At 44.1% G+C, this 13,826-nt stretch overlaps 3 protein-coding genes across 3 annotated transcripts; 1 reads left to right on the top strand and 2 right to left on the bottom strand.

The window, feature by feature from the left end:
* The first annotated feature begins 372 nt into the window (after nt 1-372).
* On the top strand, nt 373-3,680 carry LOC115565350 (uncharacterized). Its single transcript, XM_089263887.1, has 9 exons — nt 373-658; nt 1,074-1,178; nt 1,252-1,395; nt 1,465-1,577; nt 1,629-1,776; nt 2,004-2,144; nt 2,211-2,372; nt 2,452-2,868; nt 2,936-3,680. The coding sequence occupies exons 1-9, from the start codon at nt 458-460 to the stop codon at nt 3,323-3,325; spliced, it is 1,821 nt and encodes a 606-aa protein (XP_089120013.1). The 5' UTR covers nt 373-457; the 3' UTR covers nt 3,326-3,680.
* A 298-nt stretch (nt 3,681-3,978) lies between these two features.
* On the bottom strand, nt 3,979-5,381 carry LOC115565351 (venom allergen-1). Its single transcript, XM_030390470.2, has 3 exons — nt 5,209-5,381; nt 4,750-5,129; nt 3,979-4,677 (listed from the first exon to the last, which is right to left on the bottom strand). Exons 1-3 carry the CDS (start codon nt 5,341-5,343, stop codon nt 4,425-4,427), a joined length of 768 nt encoding a protein of 255 aa, XP_030246330.2. The 5' UTR covers nt 5,344-5,381; the 3' UTR covers nt 3,979-4,424.
* Nucleotides 5,382-9,578: 4,197 nt separating this feature from the next.
* LOC115565379 (uncharacterized) lies at nt 9,579-10,669 on the bottom strand. Its single transcript, XM_030390515.2, is given in 4 exon segments — nt 9,579-9,833; nt 9,835-10,065; nt 10,067-10,383; nt 10,563-10,669. Coding segments are annotated over 4 exon segments (627 nt in total). The 5' UTR covers nt 10,569-10,669; the 3' UTR covers nt 9,579-9,760.
* Between the last annotated feature and the right edge of the window lie 3,157 nt (nt 10,670-13,826).

The following is a 13,826-nucleotide window of genomic DNA, read 5'->3' as shown; positions in this document are numbered from 1 at the left end:
ATCCACTCTCGCTGTTCACCACGATGCCAGCACCCCCGCTGCAAAGGTGTCCCAAAAGCTTGGCCAGAGCTTTCTGCAGATTGAGGGGAAAAAGCTGAGCAGCTGCTCAATTGCCAATTGCTCAATCAACGTTCGCTCCCCTACTCTGAGTCAGAGAGCCTTCGATTTGCACTCACAGCTCGTTTTCAGTTAGGGGAAGCAGGAAATTTCGGATTGTTTCTTTAAATTTGTCTTGGCATAGCTCTCAGGTATTCACCTAAACTCACTCAGTAGGTCAAGCTTTCAAAAAACCAAATTCAAAGCAAACATAGTAAATTTCATTTCGTCTATCCCTTTCGTATATAGACGAGACTTCGAGTCTGTAGGATCAAAAAGTACAGAAAACACAACTCACAAAATATATATAAAAAAAACCTCTCTATATACACATATATATTTTCGATTTGAGTCGGCTACAATGAACAAGCGCACCAAGGAAGTGGATGACGCGCTGAGGAAGAAGCTGGCCAAGCTGCGCTTCAAGCGTGTGGTGCGCGTCGCCTATGCCAATCATCAGTGGGTGAATGAGTCGGACGATCAGAACATCACCTTGAATGTGAAGAAGAATGTGGCGATGCTGGTGCGCAAGAAGCACAAGACGGGCATATTGACAATGGCGGTAAGCAGGCGACATGCATAACAAGCTGTGTACTCTACGTACCTTAAGATGACATAGATAATACATAGATAATCCACATAGAGTGTATAATAATCGTACATAATCTGCTATGTACTCTATGTACTCTATATCGTATACCCTGTATTCTCTATATATATTTCATATACGGTATGCAGTATGATCTATACGTTTTATCTACTCTAATATAATATACCCTACAATCTTTATGTATTCTCTATAGTCTATATACCTTATGATCCCTATACACTCTATATACTCTGTATATACTGTATACTACATAGAGAGTACTTACTCCATATACACTCTATGCACTGCATGTGCTATAGATTCCACATATACTCTATTAGAGTTCTATATAACCCTCTATACCACCTGTACTCCCTTTGTATTGCAGCAAAAAGGACTTTTGGCCACTTTACACTCCACTCGCTCTGTGGCGGAGCGCAAGAAACTTTGCACTATTGTCGCTGCCCTGAGCTGTTTTACCCAGGTGCCTCCGGTAAGACTTTCCTGCCTATCTATAACACTATATAGACCTAGAACTATATGAATCTGGTCGAAATCATTTGCAGAAAATTCGAGCTCGTATGGTGCCCTATCTTCACTTTATGATCGTTAGTGCGGGTCGCATCCTAATGAAAGAGGGCGATTGGCCCACCGGCGTTTATTTTGTTGTGAGCGGCGAAGTCGAGATGTCTAGAAAAGTAATGAATAAGGTAATGCCATATGCACATATGCATATATATATATACATATGTTTATCCAACAATCCATTTGGTATCCAGGTAACACAAAAGGTGGAGCCGAAGCTTGAGGCATTCTTTGGGCCAGGCGATTGGATTGGCGAGATTGAGCTGCTCGAGGATAGCCAGCGAATGAATACATTTAAGGCTAACAAGTAAATCATTTGAAAACAAATCGAATGAGAGTGAATTGTTGACATTAATAGGTTTACTTCTTCAGCTCATTGCGAAATTCTGACATTGGACGATTTCGATTTCAAGGCTTTGCTCATGCCCTATGTTAAGAAAGTTTGGCTCGAGAAGAAGAGGGCGATTGCCTCGCTAAGCTATCTGAGATACATGAATCCTTCACAGGTAGGACTTCTTAACTTAACTCTGTAATACATTGAAGACTCTTTAAACACAAGTAAACACAAGCGGGGTTTCCCTAGGGAAGACATATGATATGGTACTTTAATCGGAAAGAGAGGGACATAAGCTAAAATTCCTGCAGGGATTCGTATATTGAGAAATCTAATGAAAAGTTTCATTCGTCCATTCTCTTTCGAACTCATTACGATTTGTCAACCTTCCATTTTCAGATTGTGAGCGCCTGTAAGTTTGGTATCCTAAGACAATATGATCCATTGAGTACAATCTATCCGGATAGTTCGGATAATATACAACATGTGTATTTTGTGCTAAGCGGCGAATGCGTTCTATTGCAATGCTTGTATATGTTGGTAAGCTTCATCTCTCCCTCTTTCTCTCTCGCCACTTCTCTCTATATGCCCCCTGTCTCCTGATAGGCAAGATTTGAAAATGGCGAATGGCAATATGAACTGACGCCCGTGCTCGAGAACGATTCCGAAAATGAGAGAGAAGACGACAAGGCGGACGCGTTCGATGTGCGGGAGCTGCTGCGCTCGAGCTCTTCACTGGACGAGGCCGGGAAAAACAAAAAGAAGGCGGTAAGACTGCTGAGTTCGTTGGCTAAATTTGTGGGGTATATACATATCTGTTTGTTGCCTTTATTTGCCTTCCCTGCAGAAGCGCAAGGCGGAGTTTGCCAAGATCGAGGCACACTGCAAGCTGTTGAAAGAGCAGTCAATGCTTGTCGAGGAGCGTCCGCCGATGCGCCTGGGCCGCCATTCGCACCATCACAAATCGATGTTGAATCATCTGTGGGATGACGATTTTGATTTTTCGACTTGCGAGGGCGATGAGGAGTTGTGTTCGACGTACAGCAACTACTCGTTGAAACGGGACTCGAATGTGACGGACGGCATGCGGCGATCGAGTCGCTTGAGCAAAACGAGCAAAACGAGCAGGCACAGCAATCGAAGCAGGAATAGCAAAGACATGGCCGTAGAAGCGGTGGAAGAGGAGGAGTCGGAGATGAACACAGCCTCATTGTCGCGCTCCAGCACGCTGTCAGCTTACTCGTTCGATTCTAAGAGGGATAAGGTAAATATTGCAAATGCTCAATATATGCATATTCGTTATGGCTGACTCCTCTTGGCCGCCCGCTTAGAGCGAAGACAACTATGTTACCCATTTCGTGGACATCGGCTCAATGACATTTGGCGGACTCTTTGGGGTGGGCGAGAAAGGCGATCATCGCGTTGTGATGGCCCGCACCACTGTCCAATGCCTGCTCATACCACGCTACTGGCTGATGGAGGAGGACCAGAACCCGGGACACATGTGGCAGCGCATGCGCTTCTATCTAGACCGCTGGATACCGTCGAGGAAGACACTGTACGAGGACTTCATCAAGACACGCAAATGGGCCCAGTTCAAGGCCGACTGTGTCGAGGAGTTCACCCACTCGACCATCAGCGACACTAAGGTGGAGGATATACCCATCATAATTCGCATAGTTGAACTAAAGGAGCCTAAGATCAGTTCGACCACTCATTAGAGTCTGATTCATTAAATTTTTGTTCTTCATAGCAATAAATTACGATATTTAACACTTTTTATTCCAAAGTGTGGACACCAACCGATTTTTGGACTACAAACAAATAATCGAAAAAAAGATTCTGATTGAGCTCAATTGATGAAAAGAAATCAAGCATCATTATTACAAATATCAAGTTTTATTACTTTTATACAAAATTCAATGAGCTGGAGGTACAATTTACGATATATAAACCAAGCGGCATTTACAAAATTCCCACTGAAAATTTGTTGTGATATGACATAAACCAATTGAGCCATTGCGAATATCTCAAGTTATCCATTTATTGTGCATAATAAACGCATTTAAGATAAAATATACCACAAAGGCAATGTTGTATTTTGTGTTTGTTTAAGCTGGTTAGCGGATAATATTAGTACATTTAGCGAGTACACAGAAGGTTGTGTATTTTATTTTAGTCAAGTTGTAAACCAAGGCTTTTGTTTATGGTACAAACTTGTTAAAAGGGAAATAAGTGGATATGGATAACGTTGTTCTCATAATTGTCATAGGGAATTGTTGTGGGTTTTTAAGCCCAGTCATCAACCAACATGAGCAAAGGCTTTTGTTTATAGTACAAGTACAACAACGGATATACACGGATAAAGTTGAGCTTATATTACATTGCACGTCATAGGAAATTTTATATATTTTAGCCGAAACATAAACCAACTGGGTTTTTGCCTTAGAGCAAATATTTCATATAGGGAAATCAATAGATACTTGAAAACGATAGGCTTTTACGATATTTTACATGCTATAGGATATTTGTATAATTTATAGTTAAGTCACAAACCAACATGAGCTGGGGCTTTTGTTTATAGTAAATAAAAGGGAATAAAGCCTTTTCAAATTCCGGCATTGATTGGTGGCTTAGGCTCACAGCTTACACGTTTGCAACGAAGGGAAATGAATGAATAATATAGGATTATCCCAGTAAATAAAGCATGGAATTTCATTAATTGGAATTTCGCAACAATGGCTTACCCCTACTTGGGACAATAAAGGGATATAATTTTAGTTGAGGAGAAATTGGGTTGGATTTAAAGGGAAATGCAAATTAGCCGGTCCACGTATTATAGCTATATTCCTCACTCTCCGCACAGAGATTGGTGTAGTTGGGATTGCGTCCCCTGATGCACTCGGAGGCCGGAGGTCCAGCCCGATATACCGGATTGTTTAGCACATTTGTGACCGCGTAATTGCAGGCGAGGAGCGTGTTGCCCGTCCCATTGGCGTCCGTGAACCGGGCGACGGCACAGCCCACGCGATTGTTGCGCTCATTCACCATGGTCAAAAAGTGGCCGATGGCACTGCGAACGAAAGAGATACCAGCTGAATAAACTAGCCAAAGCTAAGCAACGAGATTCGATGGTTATACGCACGGTCCGGGACGGGGCACATAATCCTCCACATCGGCACTGGTCGCATATTGATACTCCTCGAACCAGGCGGCGATGCGCTGCCGCAGAAATGTTGCCGTGTCAATGTTGAGCGTGTAGAGAATGCTCAGGTTCTGGCCGGAGTAGCGGTAGGTGTTCGTGTTGCGGCACTCGTCGTGCGCCATGCGGCACTGCAGCGTGTTGTAGGCGGCCACCTGGGCGAGCGTCGAGTCCCACGACATCGTCGCCATATGCAGGGCACTCGGAAAGCCGCTCAGTCCGCCGCCTGCCACCAGATTGCGTCGTTCGTTGTGCTCCTTCAGGATGAGCGGAATGTAGGCATCGAGCGAGACAAACTCGCCCCGACAGCCGCTCGCGAATTGCTGAGAAACACGGATCATTCAGTTTAATGCCCCCATTCTATTCCATTCCCCTTCATTTCGCTGACGCGGAACTACTTACGCCACTGTTCCCGCAGACGACATGCCGCGTACCTTCCGGGCAGAGCGCGGGATTGCAGTAGTTCTGGGCGCAGCTCAAGCGAGCGCCCAGCCAGAGCAACTGCAGCAGGGTCACAAAACTACAGCGGCGCGCCATCGGCAATCGAGCGAGTCGCAATCCAGCGGCGCAGCAACTATTTATAGGCAATGGCAGTGCTGGGACAATGCCTCCACGTCGTGTCACTGGCACATCTGTTGTTCGCCCTGCCTGCCATACAAATCACAGTACCCATCACATAAAGGGAGAGTGAAAGTGAAGGGGGGAGAGGAGAGAGGGGAACGACTGGAAGAGAAAACAACTAGATGCACTGCCGATTGTTCGGCTCACTGAAGGTTCTGTTCTCATACGCGCGTATACGTAATAAATTCGATAACAGCTGTTGCACTGCCCCTCCCCTCGGCCACCTCGCCACCCAGCCCAGTTGTTTTTTTCAGTTAATTCAGGTCGCTGTCTGACTAGCTGACTGGCATCAAAAGATTGGCGTCTTATGACTCAACGGAACTGCCGCATCTTGCCAATCAACAGCTGTGCTCCCGCTCCCTGGCTCCAATTGGAGAGGAAATCATTTGAAAATCGATAAATGGCTGAGCTCTGATTAGATTCGTATGTGAGCTCATTTAATTATGTTTAAGGCAACTGCATAGATTCGTATATCTTTAGGCATATGCATATGTATGTAACCATGGTATACCAACAATAAATTGTCAAAAAATGCATGCATATGTATGTGTATGTGTGTGTTTGTGTGTGTGTGTATATGTTCGAGTGCGAATGCACGTACATATGCCACGCCCCTACTGGACGTAGACACTTAATTTTTGGCCAGCCTATGTATCGAGCTAACCATAACCTAGCTGCAAAATTTGGATGCTTACGCTCCAAAAATAAAAAGATTGCAGGGTATTTTTTGATATGCAACGCCCCTAAAGAGGCGTAACAATAATACTTGGAGATAGATAGAGGAAGTTACTAGTAACTTGACTATCAAAATTTGAAGCTTCTAGCTCTTATACTTTAGCAGATATAAACTTTTGCGGTTTGTCACGCCTCTGTGGGCGGAAATACAATATATCCACCAAAACGGTTTGGTCTTTGGGAGGCCAGCCAGAGTATATATACCCAATTTGAGGCCTCTAGCATCAATAGTGTCCAACATATAGCAGAATTTGAAAAATCACTTATCTTAGATTGATTGCAGTATGGGGTGAACTATTTTTCATAATCATAGAATCAGGCTGGTATAGGTTTAGCTAAAATAGGGTTGCATAGGTGGGTTAGGGGGTATAGGGGTATAGGTGGGTTAGGGGGTATAGGGGAGTAGGGGTAAGAGGGGGTTAGGGGGGTGTTTAGGGGTTAATAATAGGGGTAGGTATGGGGTATGGGGGTATAGGGCGTCAGGGGGGTATAGGGGTATAGGGGTATAGGGGGTATAGTGGGTATATGTGGGTTCTATAGCGGGGTATAGGGGGTGGTTATAGGGGGGTATAGGGGGGTTAGGTTTATAGGTGGGTATAGTGGGGTTATAGGTGGGTATATGGGTGGTTATAGGGGGGTGGGTATAGGTGGGTATAGGGGGGTATCTGGGGTGGTAAGGGGCCTATAGGGGGGTATAGGGGTATAGTGTTATAGTGGTTAAGGGGGTGTATAAGCGGGTATCGGGGGTATAATAGGGTATGGGGGTATAGGGGGTATAGGGGGTCTAGGGGGATAGGGGGGTATAGGTGGGTTATAGGGGTTATAGGTGGTGGGGGGGGGAATTTTATACTAGGTGGTTGTATAGGGGGTATAGGGGTGTATAGGGGCTGGTGGTATCGGGGTTGTATGGGGTGCTATAGGGTGGGTATAGGGGGTATGGGGTGTATACTTTTTCTTTTTACCTATAAACATATGTATTTTGGATTTTGTATAATGAATTTGTATAATGAATGCATAAAGTGCATATGATGATGAATAAGATGGCGCATATGATGTACATGATGATGCATAAGAATAATACTCTGATGCATATATGTATTATATATGCATAAGTATGTATGTGTAGGTAAATGTATATATGTATGTATACGTATATATGTAAGGGTATATATGTATAAGTATATGATAATGATATATACACGTATACATATAAATATACAAACATCTGTATGTATGAGCTCAGTCTTCGTTAATAAATAACATTCAAACGATGTCTACTGAAGCACTGCCTCTCCATGCGATTCTCAGGAATTGAAGTAGTCCCCAGTGGCCATCATGCTTTGATGTTTCAGTTGTTCTGCCAATCTAAACTAATTTATTTTTAACACTCCATTAAACTCACTCTCTATTCCCTCCCGCACTCACCCTCTTCGCTCTGCACCCCTCCGCTTTGTTGTTGCCTTTTATTCGTTTTATCTAGTTGTTTGTGTTCATCTTTCCAGCTGCTGGCCGGAGAGTTTAACCCGCTTTTGAGCTGCTTTTGCACTTGAAGTGCTTATGAAAAAGTCGTTCACGAAGAATGCAAGATTTCTGTGATACCTTTCGCTGGAAGGGGGGCGGGGCGGAGGTCTGTTCTGGCCACGTTTGAAAAGTTTAATTGAATGGCTTGAACTGTGGAGCAGCTGCACTTTTACTTTTTGACTGTCTGACTTTGACATGTGCCGACAGCACCCACGTATCGACGTCAAGGACCAGACGGAGCCAAACTTCCGACTCGATGCCCGCCTGTCCTGAGCTTGGCTCGACGCACTGGGCCAATCAGGCCTCGGCTGCAGCTTTGTGCGCCGAAGCTTTTGCGCTTCACCATTGACACAGAGCTCAACAAAGCTCTGATGGAACGTCGACAGAGGCGACAGGCTGGACAGGTACAACAGCGGGTAGGCATAGGCATAGGCGTAGGGGTAGGGGCACGAGTAGCGGCACGAGTAGGGGGTTGGCTCGCAGCGAGACGTTAATTGAAATGCTGCAGCTGCACACGTTGTCTGCCATTGGCAACGGCCCATATTTGTTCATCTTATTGAAGCGATGGCTGTGTGTGAAATTTTCCACAGATTTCATTTACATTAGCCAGATAGGTCAGTCAGCTCCAGCTCGTTTTCCCTTTCATTTGCAGCTGCTGCCGATGGATTCTCTTTTACCTTGAGCCATGCAACAATTTCGTTTTCATTTTAACGATTCTTATGCAAGAGCAGACCAAAAAGTTTTTGTAGTTCGTACGAAATGTTAGGCACTTGCTATCTATTCCCTATTGTGCCCAAAGTTGTGCACTCACAGTGGGCGATTCGTTAGCGTGGACATAGGAAAGTGCTCAGGCAACAGGCAACAACATTGTTGAGTCTACAATGGAATATGAGAAAACAGCTGAAAAACAGTTGAGCCCTGTGGCCAATTGTAATTGGAATGGACATGTTTAATTCTAACAGGATTATGCTGTATGCTGTATGCTGTATGCTGTATGCTGTATGCTGTATGCTGTATGCTGTATGCTGTATGCTGTATGCTGTATGCTGTATGCTGTATGCTGTATGCTGTATGCTGTATGCTGTATGCTGTATGCTGTATGCTGTATGCTGTATGCTGTATGCTGTATGCTGTATGCTGTATGCTGTATGCTGTATGCTGTATGCTGTATGCTGTATGCTGTATGCTGTATGCTGTATGCTGTATGCTGTATGCTGTATGCTGTATGCTGTATGCTGTATGCTGTATGCTGTATGCTGTATGCTGTATGCTGTATGCTGTATGCTGTATGCTGTATGCTGTATGCTGTATGCTGTATGCTGTATGCTGTATGCTGTATGCTGTATGCTGTATGCTGTATGCTGTATGCTGTATGCTGTATGCTGTATGCTGTATGCTGTATGCTGTATGCTGTATGCTGTATGCTGTATGCTGTATGCTGTATGCTGTATGCTGTATGCTGTATGCTGTATGCTGTATGCTGTATGCTGTATGCTGTATGCTGTATGCTGTATGCTGTATGCTGTATGCTGTATGCTGTATGCTGTATGCTGTATGCTGTATGCTGTATGCTGTATGCTGTATGCTGTATGCTTGTAGTGCTGTATGCTGTTGCTGTATACTTCTATCTACTCATTTCATCCATTTTTTATTTGATTTATTTTCCACTTTATACAATCCAATCCAGAGAAAGATCTCTCTAGTCAACTGTCACTCCCCAATATAGTCTCTAAGACTTCCATAATGCCACGAGTCATGTTGTGCAGTGTAAACAAGTGCGGCTGCTGATTCCACAAGGATTGTCGCTAGCGGAAATGACTTTCAGCTCGCGCCTGGCTCTGGTCTGGCCTCCCATAATTAACACTGCGGATTAAGCAAACATTTTGGCTTCGCTCTTCACGCCTGTATTATTTGTTTTAATGTAATGAGTATTTACAATTCGAGTGGTCAACAAAAAATTAATGCAAAAAACAAAGAGTGAAAGGGCCGCTGCACGAGCTCCCAAACAAACACAGCACACATGTCACAGAGACCCAAACACAAAGGTATCGCAAGTACGTGGATTGTGGATCGCTGTTTACCAGCCACTGGAGGCCCAGCCACCCTGAGGTGCCCAGCCACCGGCGCCACCGCCACCACCGCCTGCTGCTGATGCCGCCTGCATCGGAGATGACCTTGACGATTTGAACAGTGCCAGAGCTGACACTGTGGCCGCCTCCATAGCCACCGCCATAGCCGCCGCCATAGCCGCCGCCATGACCGCCTCCATAGCCGCCTCCGTAGCCGCCTCCGTAGCCGCCGCCGTAGCCGCCGCCGGCACCGCCGTCGGAGATGACCTTGACAATTTTGACAGTGCTGGCACCGCCGCCATAGCCGCCGCAAGCCGCCGCCATAGCCGCCTCCAAAGCCGCCGCCATGACCGCCTCCATAGCCACCGCCGTAGCCGCCGCCATAGCCGCCGCCAGCACCACCATCAGAGATGACCTTGATGATTTTCACGGCACCGCCGCCGCCGCCACCTCCATGGCCGCCGCCGTAGCCACCGCCATAGCCGCCACCATGACCGCCGCCGTAGCCGCCGCCATAGCCGCCGCCATGACCACCGCCGTAGCCGCCGCCGCCACCGGAGCTGAGGGCGCTGCCGCCGCCAAGGAAGCCCGCATGGGCCATGCTGCACACAGCGAGCAGACAAACGAATACCTTGGAAGAGAAACAGCACAATAAATCAATTCCAATTACGACATTTTCACGGCACGGCACAAAACAAAAAATAAAAAACAGTTAAAAAAAAAAATTAAATAAAGTTTAGCTCGAAATTTCGTTAATCCCGACGACGACGATATTTCGAGCTGAACCGATCCGGTGGCAGGAGGACGCACCTTCATGTTGGCTCTGTGTCTTGCTTGGAGCTAGGAGTTGGGATTACAAATGCGACTTCGACGAGAGCTGAACTTCAACTGTGCCGTTGCAGTGCACTCGCGCTGCCTTATATGGCCCCACAAGAGCTGGCCAAGAGCCCAAGAGGGCCCAAAGCCACAAAACCAGCTCGACCCTGCCCCCGGCCAGCCGGCCCGTTAGCCAAGTGTATGCTAATGCATGACACTCTAATTGGTTGTCCACGCGATGCTCTGCTCGGATTATGCCATCAATACAGCCATCATTCAACCATCAAAGACCACAAAGCCATCTCTCCCGACGCCTTCGCTGGCGTGTTGAGCTCACGGCGCTCACAGCTCTGGGCTCTCTTCATTGGCTCGTTATGCAATTCATCAAAGCGCGCTTGCACAAAGAGCATTAACCAAACACAACAAAGCCAAATGCGAATAAGTAGCGCTTTTTAACACTCTGAGCCCCACACCCCACACCCCACATCCCAAGCCCCAAACCCCAAACCAAACGCAGCTCCGAATCAAACGAAGCCTTCATAAGATGCCCTAGCTATATGGGCATTGTAATAGTTTAATAACGCTGCTGGAGCAACGTTTGCCATTTTCCTCTTTAGTTATTATAAACTTGGCCCAATGATAAACAGGCAAGAGTGCTCTAGTGGAGAGTGTACGACTGGCAGACACCCTAAGCCCAGCCAAGTGTAATCCGTTCACTCTTCTTGTGTGCACACATAGCAAATCACATATGTATACACATAGACATATAGACAAACACACTTACATGCACACACACACATATATATATAAATAATAACTCGCTTTGCTCACTGCCCAGCTTATGGGCTGCTCTTATGGCGCATCTTTCCCATAGTAAAAAATGCTATTACAATTTAATTACCTAATAACTTTTATTCTAGAAAGAAACTTTCTTAATATAATTCATGAAGACATTTAACGTATGTGTGGGCTATGTTTTTTTTTTGTATTTATTTTTCTTTATGTATCAAATATATGTTTGATGTAGGATGGTATATATGTGTATACATGAGACTGTAGTGAGAGTAGATAATTATCAAGGCCAATCAAAAGCTAAGCAAAACTTATTATCACAAAAGGCTGATTAAAGTTAGAGTTATGAAATGATATATGTAGTAAACTCTTTTAAAGAATCAAAAGGCGCGATGAGAATTACAATGACGGTGACAAAATAGATATGCCTGAAAAGATATAAAGGTTATTTGAGAGAATGAGAAAAGATAACAATGCCGATATTGAGCTCATCGAAATGGGTTATATTTATAGAATATCTAGTGTGATGTCGATGTCAGATATAGTAGGGTACTATAACATAAGCTCTGGGTCGTCACATGTCGCAGTCAGTTCCATGGGATGCAGTTCCTGCCGAGGCTAACCAGCTCCTAACCAAAGATCATGTTTTATATGTTATGTATGATATCTATATACAAGTTATGTATAATATGCTTGCGCTTTATTTAATCTTACAAAATTTGATTTACCAAAATCTTGTCGTAGATTAAAATTAATTGATATACATTTAATCTGTACAGCTTTGGGGCTCGTCTCCGCTGTCTCGATTTCGTTGAGTATAAGAAGTGCGCCGAGGGGGCTTATTAATTTGTTAAGCCTTCGGATCGACACTTGATAGATAGCAAATATAATTCAGCTGTGTTGTGCTCCAAGTTAATTGCAGCAGCATTGTTTACGGGGCTCGCGGAAGCTCACAAATCCCACGCAGTCACGACATCCAGCTCGCCCGACTGGCTCTCTGTGGGTCCAGCAATTATGTTGAGCTGTAAATGAAATAAATTCAAGCTCACAAATCTCTGCAATTTGTATGTTTTCAAAACTTTTTGCCGTTGGAAATTCGTTAGATTTACGAGCTAGTATTATTAGCTGAGCTTCAATTCAGGGCTGCTGCCGTCTTCGATTTTTGACGAGGGTTCGTCTGCCGGCGCGGACGGCGTAAGCCGCTAAACAGGTTTCCAATTTACATCATATTGCCTGATCTCCGACATAAGTACACGAATAGAGCTTCATTATAATTTCTTCATTTGCTATAATTAGCGCTAGATTATGCAATCCCAAGATTCGATACGTTAATATATTATATTATTATCAGAGTATTTTATTAATAATTATAATGATCATTGGCATTGGTTGAGACTTAACAGATTTTTAATAGCTTCCTAAGAAGCACTGAAATATAAGACATAAACTTTGTTTTGCTAGTGCTGCAATACCAAGGTACAAACTTATCCAAAGCTCGTAGCTTCTATACATATAATATAATTTGAATGGTGCTAAACTATTGCACAATTCGCGCTGCATTACCACCAACCTCAGGTAGACTCGCTCCCTGTCAGCCTGGGGGCATCCCCTAAATTGAAATTGATCCAACTTGACATCGTTATAACTAAATGTTATCCAAATGTGGCGTGAAGTAATAATCCTCTTATGCTGCCAGTCGAGTTGACTTTTTGGCATATCATCATCATAGTGACAAAATAAAATCAATGTGACAAATATGTTTTTGATTAATGAATGTGTTTTCGATACCCACTCAAATGGGCCGCTAAAAGTGGATAAATGCAAATTATGAAAGCATTTGTCACATCCACATTTGTTGTCTGTTGAGCAAAGCTCAGCTGTGACTAACAATAGATGTGAGGTGAATTGCCTTTCTATGCGATTCGCAAAACATGCATAAATTTGTATATGAGTATATTGTTATATAGCTTACTCTCTTCATTCATCACTATAGCCTTTCTATGTGAATCTCATAAACTCAATGTGTCTTTCAATATACATATGTAAGCCTTGAGCATTATATTTAAGTCCCAATCGTATACATGTGTAAGCCTTTAAAATAGTTCAACTACAACTAGACAAAGAAGCTCCTCTCTGTGATTATCTTATTGGTAGTTTCATCTAGCTGGAAGTATCATTTAGTTCACCTATGTCTGTCATATCTTAATGGGATATTCCTATTCGCTTTTTATGATACTTTCACTCATTCTCCCTCTCTGTCTTTCTCTCTATCTTTATCTATTCTGTTTCTACTATCTGTCTTATATACTCATAGCACTCATAACTTGCTGTCATATTTATAGGGTACCTTCAAGTCGCCCATTTTTCCTTCTGATTTCCTTGCTAAAAAATAAATTGATATAGCTGCAATCAGCAGTGGCATGAAATGTAGAGTGGTTCATATAAAATCTTAAAGCTGCGCGAAAA

This window comes from Drosophila navojoa, chromosome X (genome assembly GCF_054131105.1).
Source record: "Drosophila navojoa isolate 15081-1374.11 chromosome X, UAZ_NAV_1.0, whole genome shotgun sequence".
In the NCBI taxonomy this organism is placed as follows: domain Eukaryota; kingdom Metazoa; phylum Arthropoda; class Insecta; order Diptera; family Drosophilidae; genus Drosophila; species Drosophila navojoa.
Note: the sequence above shows the minus strand (reverse complement) of the source record. Positions and strands in the feature narration are given on the sequence as shown.

What these genes read in the sequence shown, in the direction of transcription:
- LOC115565351 (XM_030390470.2), bottom strand. Translation starts at nt 5,343, where the DNA reads ATGGCGCGCCGCTGTAGTTTTGTGACCCTGCTGCAGTTGCTCTGGCTG. An exon ending in TCGTCTGCGGGAACAGTGGC is followed by an intron (nt 5,130 to 5,208) that starts GTAAGTAGTTCC and finishes CGTGTTTCTCAG; the next exon opens with CAATTCGCGAGCGGCTGTCG. An exon ending in TATGTGCCCCGTCCCGGACC is followed by an intron (nt 4,678 to 4,749) that starts GTGCGTATAACC and finishes TTTCGTTCGCAG; the next exon opens with TGCCATCGGCCACTTTTTGA.
- LOC115565350 (XM_089263887.1), top strand. Translation starts at nt 458, where the DNA reads ATGAACAAGCGCACCAAGGAAGTGGATGACGCGCTGAGGAAGAAGCTG. An exon ending in CGGGCATATTGACAATGGCG is followed by an intron (nt 659 to 1,073) that starts GTAAGCAGGCGA and finishes TTTGTATTGCAG; the next exon opens with CAAAAAGGACTTTTGGCCAC. An exon ending in CTAGAAAAGTAATGAATAAG is followed by an intron (nt 1,396 to 1,464) that starts GTAATGCCATAT and finishes TTTGGTATCCAG; the next exon opens with GTAACACAAAAGGTGGAGCC.